Here is a 26,255-nt window from a genome sequence, read left to right on the forward strand (position 1 = left end):
TATCACATTTCATGCATATGTGTAGGTCTGTTGTATCACAAAACATCTACCATATCATATGTTTGCAGTAAAGTCTAAGATATAAGGAGATATCAGTATTTTTCTAATTAAACCGTATCTGTAGACGGTTTAGTCTGGAAACATTTCTATCATAACTGTTGTTTACATTTTGTGTATTTAACAATACTTAACATTGATTATACAAATTCAAATTTTTACAGTGGTAGTTTCTTTACCCAACTCACATTTTAGAGCTATTTGAAAGCACTAATGCAGGCTTTTTGTTTCTTATGCAAATGACAAATTATGCCTTTGATATCTTCACAGATGAGGGAGAGGAGGATTCAACAAAGAAGAGGGCAGGGAGCTACAGCAAGCTAGCCCGGCAGCTGTCCAGGAAGAAGTCGCGCCACATGTCAGGCGGAAGCGACTCAGACAAGAAGGATGAGGATAAAGAAGAAGTAATTCACTGTTTGTCAGCTTGAACCACTGATCTCTGTAGAAATTAACTGGATATCTCATTGGCCCATTCACAAACAAGTGAAGCCACCGTGCTGCCATAGAAATAGCAGGCACCCTGTATGGTAATTTGCATGCATTTTCCAACAGAGACTTTCACCAAGCATGTGATGTTGTGAGCTCTGTATACACATATGGGTAATGTGCATGATAAGATGGTGTCACTGTAGCTTCAAAGCAATTGGCCTATGAGATATCCAGATATTTCCTGTTCAGATCAGTGACTTGAACTCAGTGTGAGGACCGTAACCCTCTTACTGTCATAAGATAAATTGGTCGCTTGCAATTGAACAGTTGAGTTCAGAGAAGTGTTCCTTATTTTCTTTCTTCATTTTCCTATCATCTTCCTCAACTTATTCTGTATTCATTCTTTCTTTCCTCTCCTGTTTCCTCTTCCCTGCTTTTTGTTTTGTGAATCTTTGTTTCTTCTTTACTGTCATTTTTTTCTTTGCTGGTGTTGATGTCATTTCTCTGGATCCATGGAGATGCTGTTTGCACATATCTGGACAAAATCATAAATTAGTGTTTTTCAGCAAAATTGCTTCAGGTGTTGATTTTTTCATTTCTCCCTATCTTGCTTCAATTAAAAGTGTCAGCAGCTATTGTACATGATAATTTCCTTGGGTTTTATTCTGCTCTTCCTCTGCTGGTGAAGACCAAAAAACAAAAACAAAAACAAAAACAAAAACAAAACAGGCTGGTGAAGAAGAGAAGAAGAAGAAAAAAAAAGGTGTGTGTGTGTGTGTGTGTGTGGGGGGGGGGGGGGGGGGGGGGGGGGGGGTCAGCAAAGAGGTTCCAGGGACTCTTCCCAAGCATTCCCAGCTCACTGTCCCATCTGAAAGTGAAACATTGTACATCACATGCCAGCAACCCCCCCCCCCCCTAATATCTTCTCCGCAGAGAACTAGAATTCCCCATTCCCTCCTCCACCAATCACACAGTTTTATAGATGTAAAATAAAAGTCCATTGTACCTGCCAACTACTCTCATTAGTAGGTACATTCCTTTATACTTTAAGAGGAAAGAAAAAAAAAGTTTCATTCAATGTTTTGTTAACAATTATGTTAACACCTGCTAATGTTGTCTTCTGGAGAAAAGAGAAAATTCCAATTTTCGCTTCATTTTCTTCAAGTTATTCCTAAGTATGAAATTTTAGGATTGTTATATTAGGTATGAAAGCAAGAATTCTCCACACCACATCAGTGTTAAAATGTCGTTGACTTCATTCTCTGTGCAGGAGGAGGAAGAAGTTCCGTCTGTCAGTTACTGGGAGGTCCTCAAGTTGAACGCTCCTGAGTGGCATTTCATCCTCGTCGGTACCTTTTTCTCGGGGGTTCTCGGTGTCACTATGCCCATCTTTGCTCTGCTCTTCAGTGAAATTATTGAGGTATACTCAGAACTTTCTACTCTGTATACTTTGTAAGCTTTACTTTATAATTGTTGTCACTTTCAACATTTTTTTTTTTTTTTTTTAAATGGTACAAGATTTTGATTGTCAGTTTCGGATTGTTAAAATGTGCAATGAGCAGGCGTGTGTGTTTAGTCTCTTCTGATTTCCACTGAAGATGTGAAATTAGGTTCCATGTGAGTCATCTTCGAAATATATGAAAGGATTTCTCTCCAAAGAGACATAATATGCAAGAGTAACTGCATTATCTCAATTTATGATTATATCTTTCGGAGTGGAAATAAGACTTAAAGTTCAAAGATCAGATAAAGTTCAAATATGTCAGAAGTTTAAAACCCATTAACTGTGCGCTACCTAGGGCAAGCAATTAATTTACTGTGGGAGAGATTATATGTTTGTTCAAATTATCAGCATCATGCTCCCAGACCATTTATTGCTGCATTGGAAGCATTGGAAGCGAAATGCCACTCTAGATTCAATTTGACTTTAACAAATAAGAGCAGAATCAAAAGAGCAAAATCGAAGAGATTTCATCAACTTGGACAGACAATAATGTAAGATAAGAAAACATCAGGTGTCACATGGTTGAAATTGTAGGCTGTGATATCATGGCCCTGTCTGCTTTACATAATTTTGGTGCAGCTAATATCTCTGGGGGTTTTTTTTCTTCATTTATTTGTATCAAAATATGTAATATCAAAATATTTGATAACTTTCTGGATGTATTATGTAATTTTGACAGAGCATCTGTCAGTTTGATCGTGTAATTTCTCTCTATTCACCTACTGCTGTAACCACCACTGAAATGCTATATAAGATTAGAGAGTAATGATAGTTAATATCATTGTTATTGCTATATTATATTACTTTCACTATAATTACTAAATCGTCGGTTGAGAATGATAGGGGCATTAAGTTGCCACTACAGCCATATGTGACCTTGCACCACCAAAACAACAAAAAGTCGCTGGACATGGATTTTTAGTTAGGGCAGATTTTGAAAGAGCAGATTCTAATCTTTAAAATGATGTATAACTCAATTCAAGTGGATTCTCCTAACCTACATAAATATTGGAAAGAAAGCAAACACTCTGGAAAAGTTTGAACTGAAAAAAAAAAAAAGAGGCTCTGAAGTACAGGGTCTGTTCAGGTGCTTAATCTTTACTAAGCCATGCTTCCTGTGCCACGAATGGGACAAAAAAACATGATGTAAACCACTGTAGCAACAGCAATGAAGGGATTATTAGATTAAGCTGAAATTGAGCATGCTCTATTAACACATTCTGTTCGCGATAAATGTTAACTTTCAAAGCAGTAGCATCATCCTTTCAAAATTTATAAGAGTTGAAAGTAAAGAGTGTGCAAAGGATTTTCAAGAAATGAAAAGGGGCTTCTAAGAAAAACCTGATCAATTTATGATCCCAGACTCGAGAATAGCATAGTAGAAGAATAGCTTATTCAGAAAATATGGAAAACTGAAAATGGACTCGGTTGACCCATTTCACATTTCTTGAGTTCTCACATAAAATCAAGGGGTGCGATTTTTTCTTTGTTTTTGTGATGCACGGTGTCACATATAGTGTTTGAGGCACCTTTCATGCCCTTGTCATTCTCACCCGACAAAATGTTCCCAGGTTTTCAGCTTGCCGGCTGATGAGATTGAGGAGGCGGCAGTGTTCTGGTCCCTCATGTTCCTGGCCCTGGGTGGGGTCATGTTTGTGGGTTACTCCATCAGCATCAGCTGCCTGGCCGTCTCTGGGGAGGAGCTTACCCTCCGCCTCCGTCGTAAGGCTTTCTGGACCATCCTCAGACAGGTAAGAGTCACTGTAGGGTAAAGTAGAAGTTTTGCTTTCTCTGTGGGCATAATGCTGTATATGCTGAACATTTCGCGAGGTTTTTATTTCCGCAAACTTCGGATCGTGAGTCGGGTGCTATTCACGTATTTAAAGACACACAAAAATATTAACCCTCATCCCGACATGAATGTGATGTGCATGTACATTTCTCCATTCAGTACTGTACTCCACAATCGCGAAATTGTCCAAGAAGTTCCAATTCACAAAAAATTGGACTTGCTAAATATATGGTGCATACATTCAGTGCAGTTTCAATGTTGTTTCATTGTTGTGTAAGCCCTTTATACATCAGTCACATACAATTGTATGCATTAATTCATTAATTCATTAATTCATTCATTCGTCAATCAATCCATCCATCCATCCATCCATCCCTTTGTCCATCCAAATATTCATTCATTCAATTATTTGTTTATTCATGAATTAAGTCATTTATTCATCAATCCATTCATTCATTCATCCACCCATCCATTTATTTATTCATTCATTCATTCATTCATTCATTCATTTATTCATTCATTCATTCATTCATTCATTCATTCATACATACATTCATTCATTCATTCATTCATTCATTCATTCATTCATTCATTCATTCATTCATTCATTCATTCATCACCCATCCATCCATTCATTCATTTATTTATTCATTCACTCATCCAACATTCAAACATTCATTGATTTTATGTATTGATTCATTTATTGCTTTTTCTATTTTACTTTTCATCATTAACCCTAACTAGGCTGGGCTATTTAGGTAGATGATAGAGCCGGGGGGCTCCCAGGCCCCCCCTCCAGATCTCGGCCGTCAACCGCGCGATTGTGATGAAATTTGGCACACACATTAGTACAGTCTGCTATGTCGAAATATTGGGTCCCGTGAGATTTTCGTGCCAAAATTGATTTTTTTAGCTAACTTGGTCAATTTGGGGGTGTCGAATCCAAAAAACTTTGGTTCCATTTTTTCCGACCACGTCTTCAGCCGCCATTTTGAATTTCAAAATGGCCGCCATAGCAAACTGTATTTTGACCCAATTCTCATAATGTAATCATCATAGAAGGTTCAAATTTGATGCAAAAAGCATGTTTATGATGTCAGACATTCAGATGCACCATTTTCTGATATCGTAGATAGTTTTGATACAGTTTTTAGGCAGCCATCTTGAAATTCAAAATGGCCACCATTGCTAAATATATTTTACCCATATCGAAGGTTGTATAGCATTATGGAAAGTATAAATTTGGGGCAAAAAGTATGTTTGTGATGTCAGACATGCTAATATATACATTTTTTTAAATGACGGATGATTTTCATAGGCGGCCATCTTGAAATTCAAAATGGCCACAATTACAAATGTAATTGGGCCTGTATCTCATATCGTATACAATGTGTAAGGTTCTAATTTGGGGCAAAGAGCATGCGTATGCTATCGGACATTCTGAAACATCTTTTTCTGAAACGATGGTTCATTTTGATATTGAAGGTGGCCATCTTGAAATTCAAAATGGCCGTCATACCGGAACGTATATTTTGACCCATATCTCATGTTGTAAGCAATAAAGAAAGTTCACATTTCGGTCATAAACCGGGCTCATGATGTTGAACATTCAGATGCACTTTTCCCCTCCCTTAAATTGCAGATCACTTTCGAGGCGGCCATCTTAACATTCAAAATGGCTGCTTTTCAGCTAATATCTCTGGTTACAAGCAACTTTTAGACATATGAATGTTTATGGTGGCGTACAGGATACATTCTTTTAAAAAACACACAAAGAGCCTATACATTCTGTAATAATGGATTATTCACATTGGCCGCCACTCTTGAAATTCAAGATGGATTTCGACCATATTTGGTGCTGTAAGATCTTTAAACTGCAAACCCAAGCAAGCTGGAACACCCATGTGTAAAGTCAATCACTTCAGTGAATTGCATAGGCGGGACTGCTTCCTGTCCTGTAGGTATACTGCCATGTTGAAATGCAAAATGGCTGCCATGGGAAACATTCCTTTAAAAGCATTGCGTTTGGGTAAAAATTGTGAATGGGAAATCATGTGATTCTGAGAACATCAAAACAAATGAATTTGAAAAGAACCTCTTAATAACTGTGTCTGAGTGACTAAATGCCCCATTTAGACGATTTGGTTGTAGAGTTTACAACATTAGCCCTACATTCTAAAAATTTATGGGATAGTCACTTTTAATAGATAATGTCTTCTAGGCTCATTCCCTGCATATGTTTTTGAAGTCACAACACTTCAAGGCTGTACACAAGGTAGAATTGGTTCTATAAAATTCTTCCAGAAACAGTGACTTTTGCATTTCTTGCTATGAGCATGATAATGAATTCTGTGGCCACCGTTGGTGTAGGAAGCTCAAAGCATTTAATTGAACATTTACTGCATACCCTCTGGAAATAACTACGATGTAATATATCATATTTCCCTGTAGTAGAGGCACAAATTAGATTATGAGAGTTTACGAGCTTTGCTCTGTGGATTTGTTGTATCAAGACTCTACGAGGGTAAAGCGGGAGATTGTCCTGGTTGAAGTCATTCACGCCAAACTTCTTGGAGGCATGGACTGTGTCATTGCACATTCTGCATGATTCCAGGTTTAGATACTTCTTGGTCCATCTGCTCTTTGAGACATCCTCAAATTTTCAACTTCAGCCAGCACCATAAGAGACACGAAAAAGCAGACCTTTGTTTTTTCGCAACGAACTGCAGAAGATAATCTCTCAATAATGTCAATTGTACTTTTATCGTTTCCTTTTCCAGTGATGGAGCAGATATCATGCAATGCAGTAAGTAAAGCAAACTTACAAGATCGATGAGGAGAATTGAAATGTCAGTGTCTACGTAATAATTATCAATATTTCTGATTTTCCCGTTGCTCTTGAAGTAGCATCTACATACAATGGAATGAGGCTATCTGTTTCCTCGTTGTGAGTGACGGGTGACAGCTCCCATGTCATCTTTGATCAACCATTTGTTACTTTTTTCCGTGATGTGGTCTCTGTGTCAGATGGAAATGACTGCTCAGTATTTCAACTTTCAGGCTGATTATATGGCTCAGTTTTGTGGATTTTTAAGGCATGGGTACGAAAAATGAACCTTTGTTAGTGAGAATAAGGGAAGGCCATGAAATTATGAGATGAAGAGTGATTGTGGAATTATACCTTCCGATTATTGTATCGTTCAGCAATGATTGGATAATGACAGGTCTATCAGACTGTAGAGCCAGTAGAAATGTTATAAGAAGTTGGTGATCCTCTTAAGCTAAATGACTTCGGATCCAATCTTACATGGTGTATTTTAATCGCACGAGTTGAATGTCTGCCCTTTTTCATACTATCCCAGAGATTAATATATCTTAATTCTCCTAGATACAAATTCTTAGTACAGAACATGAAAACTTCCCTTTTCATCTCTTTCTAGAAATATCCCCCTTGAATGTTTCGATAGCTGATTACCAAATACCACATTCATCAGCTTCAAGGCAGTGACAATTTTTGAGATTACCCTCATGTTGTGGTCTTCTAAATTGTGGAGGAATTCAGATGCATGCAAAGTGCCACAGAACTGAGCTATTATTGCTCCTTTGTTGTTTTAGAATCATTGGCTGTACAGCAGCAAGCATTTTGGAAGTCTTAATGACTGAAGATGACCCCCTCAAGGGCAATCAGGAAGAAGCCTACTCAGTCTTTATTTATTCTGTATTATTCCAGAAATATATCTAGTGTCTAGCAAATCTTGTTTCAGTTTGTGGCCAACAAACAAGCTTGTGAATGGGATGCCTGGTAGGGTGACCATGGCCTTTCTTGCCATTGGTCATTGCGAGACTTTTCCTTGTTTGTCTTCATTCTCTCGAGGCAGCATCAAGTTTTTGAAGCTCACCTTCAGTTGTATCAATTCTTGCTTTTGTACAAAATTTGATATTTTAGTGATCGGGCTTAAATATAATCATTAACGAGGTTCAACGATGGAAAATAGTGTTCCCTGAGAGGCAAAAACAAATCGCTTTAGCGTGCAGTTCGCGAACCGCATATACCCGCCTGGCTATATGGGATGATGTAACGCTTACACGCTTGCCCACATGCATGGGACAGTGCTATGCCCCCTCCCCCATACGCAGTTTTTGTCCCTCAGCATGGTTTCATGACGTCATTGGAACCTCGTCCTTACATTCAAATTTACGGCGACCATTTTGAATTGAGAGATGGCTGTCATTCTGCTTGACCTGGAAATGAATTCGGTCTATCTAGAACAATTTTGGCAAATTCATCTAAGGCGCTTTCAACAGTATAATGTTTTCTATGGCAGCCATCTTGAATTTCAACATGGTGGCCTGTCTAATGATCCACAATTAGGAAACAGCTGTACTGGAATGTTGGACACCACAAGCATGTGCATTCTTGAAAATTTGATGCTTCTACAATAATTGCAACCTGAGATATGGGTAAAAACGTTATGGCGGCCATTTTGAATTTCAAGATGGCAGCCTACAAACTAAGCAAAACGATCCACAATATCAGAAAAAGATATATCAGAGTATCTGATGTCACAACGATGCATTTTGCACCAAATTTGAAGCTTCTACAATGGTCACTTTATGAGATATGGGTCAAATTACAGTTTGCTATGGCGGCCATTTTGAAATTCAAGATGGCAGCCTACAAATTGTATCAAAACAATCCCCAATATCAGAAAAAGATATATCAGAATGTCTGACATCACACTCATGCATTTTGCACCAAATTTGAAGCTTCTACAATGCTCACTTTATGAAATATGGGTCAAAATACAGTTTGCTATGGCGGCCATTTTGAAATTCAAAATGGCGGCTGAAGACGTGGTTGGAAAAAATGGAACCAAAGTTTTTTGGATTCAGCACCCCCAAATTGACAAAGTTAGCTAATAAAATCAATTTTGGCACAAAAATCTCACGGGATTACATAGTAGCCTCTACTACATTGCCTATGATGTAATCTAAAGTACCATGAAGTTACTTTTTTTGGAAATTATCATTTTTGCTAAATTATGCTAATTTATGCATAATGATATGCATAATGATGCATGAAATCAGACAATTTGGTATAAATCACTAAATAAAGCTCAAACCAGGCACATTTTTAGCTCACCTGAGCCTTAAGTGAGCTATTGCGATCACCCTTCGTCCGGCGTGCGTCGTCCGGCGTGCGTCGTCCGGCGTGCGTCGTCCGTCGTGCGTCGTCCGTCGTGCGTCGTGCATAAACTTTTTACATTTTCGTCTTCTTCTTGAGAACCCCTCGACCGATTTTCACCAAACTTGGCAGGTAGCATCCCTAGGGGGATAGGATTTCAATTTGCTCAAGTGGGCACCATATCCCACCATACCCCACCAAATCTTATCCCCATGGGAATGCTACTTGCCAAGTTTGGTGAAAATCCATTATGTTGTTTTAGGCCCGCATGTGGACCCCCCCCCCCCCATCCCTCAAGCTGCCTTAGGTCCCACGGGGATGGAGGGGGAGGGGGAGGGGGGGGGGGGTAGGGCACCCCTGATTTTCCCATGAACAAACTTGAAACAACAGTCATCAATATACTGACTCATTGTATCAACTTAGCTCAATCACTTCTGGTTCTAGAGAAAATCTGTAAATATTCCTTACAGGAGGGGGGGGGGGGGGGGGAGATGGGACACCTGGGACCCCTGGGTCCACAGAGGGGCCCCAAACCCCCCAAAATTAAGGAATCTTATAAAATCTTCTTCTCTAGAACCAGAAGTGATAGAGCTAAATTAATGCTATGAATTAGTACATTGATGACTATAGTTTCAAGTTTGTTCATGGGGGAATCAGGGATGCCCCCCATGGGACCCAGGGGAGGGGTGGGGAAAGGGTCCTAATGGGGCCCAAATTGTACATTTTCATCTTTTTCTTGAAAATGCCATTATGAATTTTCACCAAAGTTGGCAGGTAGCATCCCTAGGGGGAAAGAATCTCATTCCCATCAAATGGGCACCATGCCCCACCTGGGGGCCCCAGGGGGCCTAAATGTGGACCGAAATTGTAAATTTTCATCTTTTTCTTGAAAACCCTATCACAAGTTTTCACCAAACTTGGCAGGTAGCATCCCTAGGGGGATAGGATCTCAATTACATCAAATGGGCACCATGCTCCACCTGGGGCCCCCAGGGGGCCTAAATTTGGACCGAAATTCTAAATTTTCATCTTTTTCTTTAAACCCCATCACAAATTTTCACCAAACTTGGAAGGTAGCATCCCTAGGGGAATAGAATCTCAATTCCATCAAATGGGCACCATGCCCACCTGGGGACCCCAGGGGTCCCATCTTCCCCCCCCCCCCCCCCTCCTGTAAGGAATATTTACAGATTTTCTCTAGAACCAGAAGTGATTGAGCTAAGTTGATACAATTAGTCAGTATATTGATGACTGTTGTTTCAAGTTTGTTCATGGGAAAATCAGGGGTGCCCCACCCCCCCTCCCCCTCCCCCTCCATCCCCGTGGGACCTAAGGCAGCTTGATGGGATGGGGGGGGGGGGGGGTCCAAATGCGGGCCTGAAACAACATAATGGATTTTCACCAAACTTGGCAAGTAGCATTCCCATGGGGATAAGATTTCTAAGTGTTTGAATGGGCACCATGCTTTCCCTGGGGCCCCAGGGGATCCAAACCTCCTAAATTAATGAATATTTAATAATAATTTTCTCTAGTTCTGATCTAAAGTGATAGGGCTTTAAGTCTTCTTTTTTTCCCCCAAGTTGCATAAACCAACATTCTATAAAGTACAGTGTACTTGGTAGGTATTTTTTGCCAGTGTGATAGAATATGTAAATGGACACAATGCCCCCATTCTCAAAGCTACCTCCACCAAAAGTTTCCAATGTTCTCAGGTAAAAGTCTGCAAGAATACATGGAAGGTGAACTTGCGATACTCAGGTGAGCGCATGACCCCCGGGTCTCTTGTTTGTGTAAATATTCTTTTTAGTGTCCTTAGCAAATGTAAGAGAAAGAAATTGCGCAGTCAGAAAAGATTTCTTAAGTATTGTATTGTTTTTTGAATTTCTTATGTATTTCTCTGTTTTTTGACTTTATATTTTTCATTGTTTTTTCGATGAAATTTGTTCGCGACATTGTTCCGAACAAGATGTTATGAATTGATTTTGATAAATAAAACCCCAAAATAATCACGCTTTTATGAAATTTGCCTGTAAACACAGTTTGCATTGAAATTGTACACGAATTCACGTTTTTGAGCAATTTTTGGTCTGACATGCACGTACATATTTATGCGCAACTTCGGAACCGTGCGCCCGGGCATCGCAAATTTGGTGTCAAAAGATGCGGAAGACTCAAAAGAAAAAAGTCATGAACCGTCGCGGCGATAGCTTTTCGCAATAGCGATACATCGTGCGAAACGTCGAGGGGGGGCCTCGGAGGCACCCCCCGGCCTAGTTAGGGTTAAACAAACCACAAAATGATTGCGCTATTTCTTTCATTCACATAACAAACCACTTAGATATGACTCTTTGAAGCATTGCTATTTACCCACAGTCTGTATATGTGTGATTTTTGTTGCATTAATTCACCTTTGTATTTCAAATCTTTCGATGACCATAATATCATGCCCTCAAGTCTATCACCCAGTTTGTGAAGGGATATTCTCTTCTTTTGCATCATATTTGTGGAACTCTCTACCAATGCCACTTTGGAATTGTAAACAACCTCGATACCTTCAAATCTGAACTGATAACCTATCCTTTCCAGCAACATTATGAATGATATGGGATACATTGTGAAGCCAGGCACCTTTGATTGTTTCTGCAGATAAATGTCACTATACAGTATAAATGCTGGTTCATCATCATCATCATCATCATATTTACTATCATACAGGCAAGACGTCTGTAAACTGATACATCTTGTAATAATGATAATGATGAATGGCATGTTATATGGTTGTTGACCCAGGATATCAGATATGATGTTTGTATCATCTCTCATACCAATTGTTTCCCAGGATGTGACATACTTTGACCAGCCAAATCATAGCACCGGGGCCCTTGCCACAAGACTATCAGCAGATGCCTCTAACGTTAAAGGGGTGAGTCTGGACTCATAACTCCATGAAAATTCACCCCATCTACTTCTGTCAGCTTTAAATAAATCAGTGCAGTTACGTATGTTGGTGCATTGTACCTGGAACAAACTTTAAGGTACTTTGTCTATTTCACTCATGTTGTGGGAAATGATAAACACTACCAACTCTGTTCAATCCAGGAGTATACAGTTATACAACTGTAGACTGATTTTTCAAGGCATTATTGATATTATTGTGGCCCTGCCTTTTAGTAGGGATCTCAACTCGATGCTATGACCTGAAGAGCTTGCTCCAGGGGTCAAAATGGAAGTTGAGATCCCAAGGGGCAATGATATCAACAATGCCCCAAACGAGAGCAGTCTATATTTGTTTTATAATAACAAATAGAATTAAGCCAGATGTTTATAGTATAGGGCCTATGTTCACATACCAGCATACCTACAAAAAAAAAAAAAAAAAAAAAAATGCGCTGTTCGTGCTCTGAGGCAGATTTGGACTATGGGGTAATTTGGGTACTATAAAACTGTAGGCAATTGTTGACTTTATGCCCCCAATTTCAACCAATCAGAGTTGACGATTCATTAAATGAGGTGTATGATAATGAATGGAGAAAGACATCACCAAAGCTTCTAAAATTATGTCCAAAAGAAGAGAACTGTGACAAAAAAAAAACAAACGACCAAAGGAAAGAACAAACAAGGAATATAGTATGTTAACCCGTTGAGTACAAACTGATTTTACTATGACATGCATTTCCCATAGACACCTGCCCTAATATACTCAAGTCTAGTCTTCAGCGGGCTAAGGGATGCTTGCCAACATTGCATCGTGGCAAGTGTACCCTGTAGCAAGTGTACCCCGAGTATTAATAGTCATTCTCTTTTGTTTATCCTTACTTTTGGTCTTTAATTGTACCCGTGTTCCTCATCCTGTTCCCCACACTAGGCTTTTGTTGGGACCTACACTCAACAAGCTTTGATTTTTATTAGGTTCCATCGTATTTCTCTTTGCATCTTTTACTTTGATTGAAAATGACACATCGACCGCTATGTATTATGTTTGTATTCCTATTTCTTATATATCCAAGCTGGACATTCTGTATTATTATATTTTGTTATTTATCATGTATTTTCCACCGAGAAATATGAAAATCAAATTGAAATTGAAAAATTGAAATTGAAGGAAAAATCAAGTGGGCATCACTGAAATAACGACATGGGATAGCTATGTATATTAGCACATACAGGGTTATGGTGCTACCTTGCGACAGCCAACTAGGGAGTTCTGTCTCTGCACCCCATTCCCTGGTTCTCCACCCCCTACTTACCCCCTCCATGCCCTGCTTAACCCCTCAACCTCTATTAATAGGCGACAGGTGTGCGCATCAGCTCTCTCCTCCAGTCCTGTGTTACTCTGGCAGCAGCCCTGGTCATTGGCTTTGTCTTTGGCTGGAAGCTTGCTCTAGTGGTCCTGGCCTGTGTTCCACTCCTGATTGCCGCTGGTGCCATCCAGTTCAAACTAATGCAGGGAAGTCAGAAGCGGGACTCGGAGCTCCTGGAGGAAGCAGGGAAGGTGAGAAAAAGATTATGATGATGATGATGATGATGGTGGTGATGGTGGTGATGGTGGTGATGGTGATGATAATGACGACAATGATGACGATGATGATGATGGTGATGGTGATGATGGTGGTGATGGTGGTGATGGTGATGATGATGATGATAATGACGACAATGATGATGATGATGGTGGAGATGATGATATGATGATGGTGGTGATGATGATGATGACGATGATGATGACGATGATGGTGGAGATGATGATATGATGATGGTGGTGATGATGATGATGACAATGATGATGACGATGATGATAATCATCATCATCACAATCATCACCATCATCATGTTCATCATCATCATCATCATCATCATCTGTATTCATCATCATCAGCAGCAACAGCATTTATATGATGCCATTTGTCTGTAAAGAAGATTCAAAGGCACCTGGCTCCCACGATATGTCACACATTATCCAAAAACATTGCAGGAAAAGACAAGTCTCTGTTTGAGATTTGAAGGTATCAATTTGAAGGTTATTGTTACAATTCCCAAGTTGGATTGGTAGAGAGTTCCACAGACGTGGAGCGACCAAAGAGACCGACGGCTCTATTCTTGTATGTTTTTAGGGGAATATTGAACACTTGAAGAGTCCAGTCCTGCACAGCGTAGTTCTGAATTCACAATGGATTCTTTAGAGTCTTCTTTCGCCAAACATGTATGACTACATACATGTACATATGGTGTTACTGCAAACCTATCTTCCTTCATTTACATCGCCTTTCATGTACAGAGGAATTGCACATTTAAAGGTATTGAATGTAAATTCGGACTTTTTATTTTTGTCGACTTGAGCCATTAATGTGACATTTATGCACCGTACACTCACACAGAGTTAACTGTAATCACAATACAATGTAGGTAGATCGATAAACACTCTTTAATCAGTGACTTCCGGCGCAACATGCCTTGATTTGATTCGACCACCTTGTCTCCTTTCGCACAGATTGCCGCTGAAGCCATCGAGAACGTGAGGACTGTCGCCTCGCTGACTCTCGAAGACAAGATGTACCAGAGCTATGCAGACATGCTCCAAGTTCCATTTGTGTAAGGCTCAGCTGTTCCCAAATTTGCCAGGTCAAGTCACTCGACCTTCCCTGCTTGTACTTTCTACCCTGATTGGCCCAAATGTCTGGATATTGTGCAATGAATAGAGATTACCTTCTCCTAGTATTGTTACTGAATGAGCCGAAATTTCTGCAGTGGTTTTTATTTTCTTGAATTTCACAAATAGCCTTTGAATCATGAAAATGACAATACAGTGTACGCAAAGATGAAAACATGCGAAAGTTTCATTTCACAAAAATTAAAAAAACCTTCAACGAGAATCAATCTTGCTAACTTTACAACAAGGTCAAGTTAATTGGATGGATTACTGAATATTGATGACAAAGTTTGGCGAGGTAAACAAAATGCATAGGCACGTAAATAGTTGAAGATTGGGGAAGGTTAGAGGAAAGATTTGTGAAACACTTGTTGAAAGATTGAAACAAATGCAGGCAGTATTTTCAAAAGTTATGAAGTTCTGAGTTCTGTCAAATTCTGTCTGCCACCATGTTGTGGAACACGTAGTAAAACGATGTAAAGAAGAAGTGTCAAATTATCATTTCAAGATAATTTCTCAAATTTTCACATAAATAGAAAAGCTTGCTATCATAATATATAGCTTGCTAGCTATTTTCTTGTTCTTTCTCCACAAGGGCTTAGGGATGCAGTAAATATAAGTCGCACAAAAAAAATCATATGAACAGTAAAGCCTGCTTGCAATCGAAGTCATAAAGATGATTGCAATATTGTAATTTGGGATAATTTTGACTTCAATGCTGACTGTTGTTTGCTTCCTTGATGCTGCCATGGTGAGGCAAAATGATTTTTCGACATACAGCAGTTGCAATTATTGTAAAGCACTTCACCAATTCAGGTGTTTTTTATATGTAATGCAATAGCACCATCTATAGCAACATTAAAAACACTAAAAGCATTGTAACTGTGACTTGTACTACTACAGGGCTGTGACTAATGGCTATGACTGAGTTGTTTCTAAGTAATCGCAAATCAACCTCAAATTGTTCCTTAACCCGTTGAGGACAAATCCCGAGTATACTTGGGCAAGCGTCTATGGGAAATGCGTGTTGTAGCAAAATCAGCCCATCCTCAATGGGTCTATAACAATGGCTCTATGAAATGGGTTGTATGGGATCAAGCTCTGACTCTAACCCTGTGTGTAATTTTGTGTGTCCAACAGACAGAGTCAGGTGAACACCCAGTACTACGGCGTGGCCTTTGCCATCACTCAGGGAATGGTCTTCTTCCTGTACGCCGGGGCCTTCCGTTTTGGAGGCTGGCTGGTCTACCAGGGAGAGATGCTCCCCGATGAGGTCTTCAAGTACGTACCTTTCTCTTTTTCCCATTTCATCATAATAAATGAATATCATGAACAGCAGGAGCTGTTGAGAAATTTATGTAGGATCCTGATCAAGCATTTAACCAGGAGTACTGAAATTGAGTATGAATGTATTGAGAAAGTATTAAATAAAGCAAACAAACAAGCAAACAGACAAAAAAACAAAACATACACACAAAGCAGTACCTTTTATGTTGTTGTGGATCATACATGAAAATCAACAAATGAGTGGCAGATGAGAATGACATGATGTTGAAAAATTTACACTCTTATTATAAAGGAAATGTAAAGAGGGTTTGAAATTAAGTTTTGCTGCATATTGTGTACAACTTTGGCATATTCAACTCCCCACAGGGTAGTGTTTGGCATTGCATTTGCTGGCATCTCTCTTGGCCAATCCTCAGCCTTCCTCCCAGACTATGCCAAGGCCAGACACTCTGCCAACCTCATCATGAACCTCTTTGCCACCCAGCCCCTCATTGATAACTACTCCAAGGAGGGCCTGAAGCCAGTAAGTGCTCGCATCGTTTCTTTCTCTCTCGTTTCATAGCAGTCCAGAAACAATGGATTACAGTAAAAGTGGAAATTTTCGCTCTGTTGAAATTTTTGCCCATTTTGCGCAGTCTGAAACTAGCGCAAAAATAAAAGCACGCGGATATTTTGTTTGCCATATGTTCTAGCAGTAGATGACTTGATTCCGCGGAATTAAATACACGCGAAACTCTTCTAACCCCGCCGAGCGTGCAAAATTAGTCGCGTGAAAATATCCACTTTTACAGTAATCCTTTCTGTCCATTGAGTTCTGATTGGCTCAGAAAGCCCCATAGCGTCGTACACACTGACCAAAGTCCTTGACGCAGAAAGAGTTAAGAAGCAGAACATCATGTCAAGAGAATCAGTGTCAAATGAGCAGTGTTTTGTTTCTGTAATGTAAACAGAGAGGTTTGCAAGATGTGTATGTGAGGCTATACCTAGTATACAGGAAAAACAAAAAATGGTGCAGTATGACAATTAAAATTATTTCTGATGTCAGTATTTTCATTCCTCTATAGAGCACGAGAATCACATCAGTGTGCTTAAAGCATAAGACGGCACCAAATGTAATAACTTGTCTTATCCACTGAGTGGGTCATCATTTCAAAATGCAGACAATCTTTCTTCTCGTTTTCGTTATGAAGTTCGGAAGAATGAAGAAGTCAGCCCATTTGTGTATGTGTGATATAGTTTTCCTGTGAGTGACTTTGGGCTGTGCTCACACCCAAAAGTAAATCCAGAGGATGAATTGACTGCTCTGGACGTAGTCTTTCAAAAAAACCTTCAATTCAGCTTTGTGAATTTTTAGAAGCTGAGTGTAAAATGCTAGAGTGGTATTAAGAGGGGCTTCCGTTTTGTTTATTTCATCTTTTGGAAGAGCCATTAGAGTGTGATATGATGTCACATATGAGAGTGATCTTCGTAATTTAGGATGTTGTCAAAGTCATGGTGGATGTGTTCTTACTTTGGTGAATGAATGACATACGTTCCATCAGGGAGCCATCCCCCATGTGAGTGTAGGGCTCAGGTTCAGCTAGCTCTGTAGCACACTTACATAGATAACAACACAAGGCAGCACACGTGCAATTACTCTGCTACTAATTTGATTATGATTTGATGTGATTTGATTTGATTTGATTTGATTTCAGCAAAGACTGGAAGGTGAGATCAAGTACAGCAACCTAAAGTTTGCCTACCCCACCAGGCCGGACGTCACAGTCATGAAGGGGCTGAACTTGTCGATCAAGCCGGGACAGACGGTGGCGCTGGTCGGGGAGAGCGGGTGTGGGAAGAGCACACTCGTATCCCTCCTAGAGAGATTCTATGACCCAGAAGAAGGCACAGTGGTGGGTGTTTGGACACTTTGTCTCAGGACAGTGTGGTCACTCCTGTCCACTAAAAAAAGCGTTACTGAGTTCAAGGGATAACCAGTCATAATTAAATGCTCATCAATAAATGTTTTATAAACACAAATCAGCGTTCAGCAACATACCTCATTACAGTAAGGAGGACTGCCAAACCCACAGTGGAGGACTTTTGATGCTGCATCTAAACTATGGCTGTGTTTAATAGGCAAGAATGCATGAATAATAAGGGGTGTATGACCTGCATGCGCTAATAACATATTTGACAACTCCAAAGTGGACAAAAGCTAAGGAGAGTACCTGGTCTGTATTAAGAGACAAACAAACAACAAACAAACAAACAAATAAACGAAATCAAATCAAAAACACAAAACAAAAGAATGAAAAAAATACAATGCATAGTTGATGGCAGTTTCTAGGTTCCAGAATGCCAGACTTACTTATGCACCTAGCTTGCCTGTTATGAGTATATGGGGTCACTGTAATACCCAAGTTGACATTTGGACAAGTGGGGGAAATGTTTTCTGTGGTATGTTAGGTGGTATAAAGTTGGTGACCCATAGCTATCATGCAAGTTCTTGGAACCACCAGATTTCTTCCCTTAAATCAAAATTTTGTTATAGCTGAACAGTAGGCCTAAAGTAGACCTATTATAAAAATGTGTTTAGATGATGATGTGGGGAACTGCATTCTACTTCAATCTATCAAAAATTTCATTATAACTGTGCTTGCTATTATGGGAGTGCACCGTATATTACATACTCCTTTTGTTTTTTACAGTCTGTGGATGGTAAGTCCATCAAAGACCTCAATGTCCAGTGGTTGAGGGCCAACATGGCCATCGTGAGCCAGGAGCCGATACTCTTTGCGCGCTCCGTTAAGGAGAACATTGAGTACAGCGTTGACGGTGAGCTGGATGAAGACAGCATCGAGAAGGTGGCCAAGATGGCCAACATCCACGACTTCATCTCCTCTCTCCCCACGGTGCGTATCATGATGGGGTTAAACCGAGCTAGCCTGTGGCAGGGCGCTATCTGAAGAGAAGTGCTATAGCTATGAAAATTCTATCCTAGAGACATAAAACACATATTGTCATTATTATCAGTATCATTTATAGTTTTGATAGTGTTAGCCCGTTGAGGATGAGTCCCGAATATACTCGGGCGAGCGTTATGGGAAATGTGTTTTGTAGCAAATTCAAACCATCCTCAATTTGTTAATCAGTATGCAAATTCGCCTTAATTGTTGTATTAAAGAGTATTAAAAGGCTGCTCGATCTGTATTGATGTACAAATGTAGTGATAGATGCTCAGAAACATGATTACCTTTGAAACATATGGAACGGATCATCTCATAGCTGTCTTAACTGTTATATAGCAGGGCTCAACACTAATTTTCTTTTCTCTGGTGGCTTGTCGTGATATCTTTAAATTTCAAGTTTTAATGGCCTGGAAAAAAAAAAGAAAACAAACAAAAACAATTAGCTAAAAAAAAAGGGAAATGTATCAATCCAATTTGAATCTTGCTTGTACAATCAAACCACCTAAAGATACCAAATCTTTTTGGAAAATGGTATGGCTCAACATCAATTTTTTAGTGACTGCAGGCCACCACTACTGTCAATGGTTGGGATTATGAAATGTTTACTACATTCTCTCTCCTTCAGGGATACGACACTCTGGTGGGTGAGAAAGGAACCCAGCTGTCCGGGGGTCAGAAGCAGCGAGTGGCCATTGCCAGAGCTCTGGCCAGGAACCCCCGCATCCTCCTCCTTGACGAGGCTACGTCGGCTCTCGACACGGAGAGTGAAAAGGTGAAAGAAGAGTAGCACATAAAATTGCAAGTTTTGTTTCAATTTTAACAATCCTCAGGAGTTCGCAAGAATTTGATTGTAGTAATAAGATGATAATGTTGATTTTATGTTATTCCCTGCACTTTTGGAAAAAGTTCAATTTGCTATTGCTGTCTTTAAAGTTCATGTGCCCAGTCATGCATGACATTTGTCGACATAATTAGGTATCAATAGAAAGAGGAAGAGTTCCCCTTTCCTTGCAACCAACATTGAGCTCTCCATAGCTGACAATTATAATATGTGACCCGCTGCAGCAAAAGGATCCAAAAGTCGGGGGAGGACAATTTTCTGAAAATGGCATGACATTCGGTTGTGGAAATAGCAATGATTTTATTAGGGCATGTCAAGTGGTTGACGAAATTAGAATTTCGAGAAACACGCCTTCAAAGTTTTCCTTCCGATGATATCATGATCAAGGGGAGGCGAGACAGTTTCCACTGCTTGACAATAGGCATGCCCCTAGCGACCTCCACGATGTTCATTCAAGCTTAGCCACCAGAGGGCTACGCATGACCAATCAGTAACCAGGATGCCACGCACTGACTAATAAGATCACTCCCTCGTTGCTAGGGGCGGAGTCTAGCTGCAGGGCTAAATCCAAATCTTCGGACATGTTTCTGTTACGTTGAAAGTCTGAAAATCGTGGCCCAGAAAAACACTGATTTCTTGTCTTTCCTTTCATCATTTAGCTTCGAAATTTCGGCAGATGATAGACAAAACATTAGACCACAAAATAATGCCAAAAACAGAAATCCGATTGTTTTGACCAATTTTGATGATATGACTTCAAACTCGATTTTCTCGGCTCAGCCGTCAGCGACTTTAGGATCCTTTAGTTGTAGCAGGTCACATATAGTAACCCTCCAAAGTTGGATTACCTTATTTTTTATACGCACTGTACATCTATCTGAGTCCATCTCACACTCAATGTTTATTTTGTGTGGAGTTTCACATTGTCTACACTATTTCCCAGGACAATCACTGATTGATGCCCAGACAAATTTTTCCACAAGGGCATATATCTCTGAATCATGATTAATGTCAGTGCAGTGTTGTGCTGCTATTTTCCTTTCAAATATCAGAGGCCAAATGCCCTCCAGGATAATTGCTCAAGGAGACTTTTCCCTTTGAGTTTAATACACGGTAAACATTTTGGTTGTTGTACCATTGTTTTTTATGCTAGGTCGTGCAAGAGGCTTTAGATAATGCTATGGAGGGGCGCACATCGATCATCATCGCCCACCGCCTCTCCACTGTCCAGAATGCCGACGTCATCGCCGTCGTCAGGGAGGGGGTGGTCGTTGAGAGCGGCAGCCACCAGGAGTTACTGAACCTGCGCGGTCACTATTACACGCTGACGGGAGGTCAAAGGTCGTAGCATGGATCTAATTCTCTCCACGGAGATCATCTTAATGCCATTCCAATGACCCTCGATATCAAGTGTAATAAGAGAAAGAGACTTCCTGGTCTATTGAAAAGTTTAAACGTTTGACCTCTTTGGGATGATTTTGTAATGCAGCAAGGGTGCATGGCTGTTCTAATAAAGTGTCCATTGAGAATCCCCTTTTGCCAGATTTTATACAGCCGAACCTTGTTTTAAGAAGCTTGAGTGTAACAAGATACCTGATATGATGAGATTATTTTGCAGGTCTCATTCCTTTTAGATTCTTCTGTGTTTTAATCCCTGATTTTAATAGCGATTTACCCAAAATAACAAGGAAATTTTTATTGTTCCAATTACGCAGTTGGTTATAATGATCAAGGTCCTCCATACACTAAAGTCCAGGTTCTTCAGTACCCTGTCAATTCCTTTTTAAAGTCAATATGAATTTCAAAAATGCATTGGGAATGGGTTAAAGGTGTGTGTATAATGTGTCCTTTCAGACAATGTTCCTACACTGTAGGGCGCAGTGTGTTAACCCATTCCTTACGGGAGCATGGTTCTCAAGATGAAGATAAAAGTGCCTACTTTCGTGGCCTAAATTCATGTTTCTTTGTGTTGTAATGCCCGGAAAAATGGGTTTGATAAAAAGATAAAAGTTCATTCTATCACCATAATTTCTCTTTCTTTTGGAAAAATGTGTATATCACAGCATTATTACCTTTTTTTTATGCCTCCGCTACGAAGTGGTGCCGGAGGCATTATGTTTTCGGGTTGTCTGTCCGTCCGTCCGTCCGTCCTTCCGTCCGTCCTTCTGTCCGTCCGTCCGTCCGTAATGAATTTTCTGGACAGGGTAACTACCAAAACCTTTTGAGGTATCCTAATGAAACTTAGCATGTATGTGTATAAGGGGGTGAAGTTGTGCCTATCAACTTTTGGGTGCACATGCTCAAGGTCAAAGGTCAAAAGAACAAGGTCAAATGCTTAAAATTTCACTATTTCCCCCATATCTATGCAATGCCTGAAGATATTTTCTTGAAACTTAGTGTATACATGTATTACCCAATTAAGATTCTCTGGTGAAAGTTTGGGGTCATGAGGTCAAAAGGTCAAAGGTCAAAAGGTCAAGTAAAATGTTAAAATTTTACTTTTTTCTCTGTATCTTGGAAATTGTTCAAGGTATCTTCATGGAACATAGTATATATGCATGTACTGACTGGCAGTGGTTATCTAGGGAATTTAGGGTTCATGGGGTCAAAGGTCGGGGGTCAAAGGTCAAGGGCAATACTTCAAAATTTTACTATTTTCCTTATATTTATGCAATGCCAGCAGGATTTTTTTTTAACTTGATGTATGCATGTATAACCCAATAGAGATTCTCTGGGATTTTTTTTTTTTTGCCAAGAAGGTCAAAGGTCAAAAGGTCAAAGATCAAGTGAAAGTGCTGAACTTACTTCTTTCTCCATATCTCGGAAGTGGCTCAAGTTATCTTGAAACTTAGTAAATATTTATGTATGTTCTGTCTGACAGTGATTCTCTTATAACTCAAAGGCCAGATGAAATGATAACAATTTACTGTTCAATACAGAACTTGCACTTTTCCTCCATACCTTGAAAATTACTCAGTGCATAAACTTATGAAAGGGTCAAAGTCAAGTTAAAGTTCTTAAATCCCCAAATACATGCTCTCCTATTCATCCAATTAAACATAGGTCAAGGAAGGTAAACATTCAATACATTTGTGACAAACATGTCATTTTAATATTTTGCCAATTTTGTGAAAATGTAATCACACATTGTCCACATGTACTATAGACCTATTAGGAAAATCATGCATTATGGCGGAGGCATACCAGTCGCTATAGCGACATTTCTATTCTGATTTAGTTTGCGCCTGCTTTGCTATGAAACTCGTGTGAACATGTACGTAGCGATCGAAGCTGAGCTCGAGTAGATTCTGTGTTCGCTGACCCCAGTCATCCCATTCAGGTGCCTGGTTTTGTGTAGAACAAAAGAGTCTTTGAGCCCATCAACGCACGCTCTATATTCATACATTGCACCCGATCAATATTTCTTTTGTTCAAGGGCACATTGTAGTTGACCGTGGAGAGGGGATACATGCACCACTTGACTGCTTTCGCTCAGGTGGATTACAACCTGTCCGTTCTCTGTCAACGGGCAAAAAGAATCTTGTTTGGGGGCATTTAAGACACTCAAAGAATTGCGGAAGGAATGGGTTAATACCCTGCAGAGCTTTCCTCGCTGTGTCAATCAACCATCCAGTTATTCTTGATGGTTTGCGACCTCTGTATTTATTTTTAAAATCTTTGCAATAACTGAAATGTAATTAATTAAAATGGGACAGATTTTATCAGAGATTTATGCTGGAATTCAAATTCTTTGTCTATTTTAGTACTTGCTCGTTGTAAGAGCTCTATACATGTATAAGTTCTTATAATATTATTGTATTGTATCGTATTGTATTGTATTGTACTACATGCTGATCATATGATAATGTAAACAGATGTGTACTTTTTATGAGACTCTGTACTTATGTAGATACTAAAACATATCTTTTCCTTGTGCTGTATCTCATGTTATCACAGTGCTTATGGAATGTAACTGTCTTTTGAACAACAACAGGTACACATACAACATTTTGTACCCCGTATATTTACCTCCATGCATTCATTGATTTTTCCCATTCTTGAAATTTGTCAAGTGCCATGATGAATAATTGGATGCATATTGTATGCATCTTTTTAAGGTCATATCATGGGAATTTTTGATGTTGATGCTTATGTTTTACTAACATGTCGAGAGTGTACGTGGTAGAAGAATGGAGATGTGCTTGAAAGTGTGTGGTCTACTTTCTTATCTATGCTACATGTAATTAGTAAATAGTCAAAAGTATCTAGTACATGTAAAGAACACTTGTTCCAAGTTAAATTCAACCAATTTGGGCATCTCTGTGCAATCATCACTTTGTCTATGGTGGTGTAGCAAAAATGATAATCATGTAACGTGCATTGTACTTGCCGTGCCAAATATACCTGTAGTTACTGCTCAATTTACCTCAGCCTCAGCTTTGTTTGTAATCATGATGCACTTGTTTCTGTCCTTTTGCAAGAGGATTATTTCAAGAAGTGATGTACTATTTTTGATATGAATGAATGATGTAGGCCTACTGTTTTTTATATGAATGAATGGTGTGACGAAAATACATATATACTCTCACCTCACATTTGGTCACAGTCTGCGCAAGGTTTACCAAAATCTTGACACTTTTTGAACATCTGAATTAACAAGTCATCTTAGCTATAAGTGTATGCTAATCAATGAAGCAATAAAACTGAAGCAAATAAAACCTTGAATGTCTTGTATAAAAACTTTTAAAATGTATGATGATGAACATGAATGTGTCACTTTGAATGTCTGTGAATCAGTTGGTTTTTGTTTTTCAACTATGTATCATCTGCTCAAGCTAGTATACATTAATTATTAAATGCTACATGATGTAGAGATTTAGTTTTACAAGAGGCAGTGACTGTATCAAGCATTTTATTTTGTATTTATCAATGCCTATTAACCATTTAGGCAGCATTAGTTTTGTTTCACTTTTTATAATCTGAAATTATGTGTTATGATTGCTGGAGTATATTTGATCAAGTCTTACGTGATACTAAATGAAAGGAAAAAGGAAAGAGAAAGGATAAATAAAGTCCTTAGAAACATTAAGGTACTGCCTGGATGCTTAATTTATGAGGTTTGACTTTTTGTGTGCATCTGTCAGTTAAATATATATATTATATATACATATATATATATATATATATATATATATATATATATATATATATATATATATATATTACATAATACAAAGTATACTTTTGTCAACTCATTTTGTTGAGCAATTTCTCTTTGGTTTTGCCACTTCTTTGGAACTCTCTACCAATCCTGATCTGAACTGAAGATCTATTTTTTCCATCAACTCTGTGAATGATGTATGACACATTGTAGGAGCTGGGCACCTTTGAATGTTTCTACAGATAAATGGCGCTACATAAATGCTGTTTCATCATCATCATCGTCATCAATTAGAAAAAAAAAAGGAGAAGGCTTACAAGTCATGAAATAATAATAAAGTACAAAACATATGTGCACATAATTATATAACATTGAAACAACTCACACTGTGCAATTAGTAACCAAGAATAAATAAAGGTCATAATTCAAGTATCTCAAAAGGTTTGGTGCTATCGTAGTATGATCCTGGGACTATGAAGAACTATAACACATTAACAGAAAAACTTGGGTGCATAAAACAACTTTTCCACAACCTCAAAATCTTTATAGTATTATGCGTGCATGTATGTGTATGACTGAGAGTGTGTATGTGTGTGTGTATGCCTGTTTGTGTGTCTGTGTGCGTTTGAACGAGTTTTGCTGGCATTCAACAAATCCATAATTATTTCTCTGGTGTCAAAGTAATTGTTCAAAATGATAATATGCGTGCTTTGTTAAAGAGTATTGGCTGATGGTGATCTCAGGATTCAGCATTTAACTTTTTGCAAGATATTTAGAAACCACTTAACCCTATTCTAACTGGGGGGGGGGGGGGGGGGTCAATTTGACCCCCCCCCCCCGACATTTCGCGCCGCGATTCCGCAACGCGCAAAGACTTTGCCCCGTCGTTTCATGACTTTTTTCTTTGAAGTCTCCGCATATTTTGAGACCAAATTTGCGATGTCCGGGTACACCGTTCTGAAGTTATGTAATGTGTTGCGTATGCATGTCAACCCGAAAACAGCTCAAATTCATGATATCGCGTGCAAATCCAATGCATAATATTGTGTTTACCATTTGGTTAAATTGATATAAATTAGACTATTTCAACTTATAACCATTAAAATTGATCAATTTTAATGTAGATAAGCTTGAAAAAGTGCCTGCAACAAATTTTGGCCAAAAAACCCAATAGAAAACAAAAGGTAAAAAAACAATAAAATACATAAGAAATTAACAAAACAATAAAAAACAAAAGAAACTGACATGGATTGTGCTATTTTTTTTACAAGAAAATTGTTCAATGTGTCTTGAGGAACTCTTACACAAAAATTTAGCAATCATTCAGTCTTTTTAATGGAGTTATAGGTGAAAATATGATTTCATGCATAAATTTACATAATTGATTTACCAAAAATAGCAAAT

The 26,255-nt window shown here is 39.0% G+C and overlaps 1 protein-coding gene across 1 annotated transcript in view; it reads left to right on the top strand.

Annotated features, from left to right (window-relative positions):
- Nucleotides 1-21,241, top strand: part of LOC139712651 (ATP-dependent translocase ABCB1-like) — a 44,971-nt gene extending 23,730 nt beyond the window's left edge. Inside the window, exons 14-25 of the mRNA XM_071624458.1 lie at nucleotides 328-461; nucleotides 1,757-1,906; nucleotides 3,562-3,741; nucleotides 11,807-11,890; nucleotides 13,256-13,459; nucleotides 14,453-14,553; nucleotides 15,752-15,892; nucleotides 16,265-16,421; nucleotides 17,593-17,790; nucleotides 18,589-18,792; nucleotides 19,475-19,621; nucleotides 20,844-21,241. Of these exons, the coding sequence (XP_071480559.1) occupies nucleotides 328-461; nucleotides 1,757-1,906; nucleotides 3,562-3,741; nucleotides 11,807-11,890; nucleotides 13,256-13,459; nucleotides 14,453-14,553; nucleotides 15,752-15,892; nucleotides 16,265-16,421; nucleotides 17,593-17,790; nucleotides 18,589-18,792; nucleotides 19,475-19,621; nucleotides 20,844-21,038 (1,895 nt within the window). The 3' untranslated portion in view covers nucleotides 21,039-21,241. The remainder of the gene's footprint in view (nucleotides 1-327; nucleotides 462-1,756; nucleotides 1,907-3,561; nucleotides 3,742-11,806; nucleotides 11,891-13,255; nucleotides 13,460-14,452; nucleotides 14,554-15,751; nucleotides 15,893-16,264; nucleotides 16,422-17,592; nucleotides 17,791-18,588; nucleotides 18,793-19,474; nucleotides 19,622-20,843) is intronic.
- Nucleotides 21,242-26,255: the final 5,014 nt, after the last annotated feature.

The sequence above is a fragment of the Diadema antillarum genome, unplaced genomic scaffold (genome assembly GCF_040938485.1).
Source record: "Diadema antillarum isolate AM-2024a unplaced genomic scaffold, OU_Dant_1.0 seq00001836_RagTag, whole genome shotgun sequence".
Classification (NCBI taxonomy): Eukaryota; Metazoa; Echinodermata; class Echinoidea; order Diadematoida; family Diadematidae; genus Diadema; species Diadema antillarum.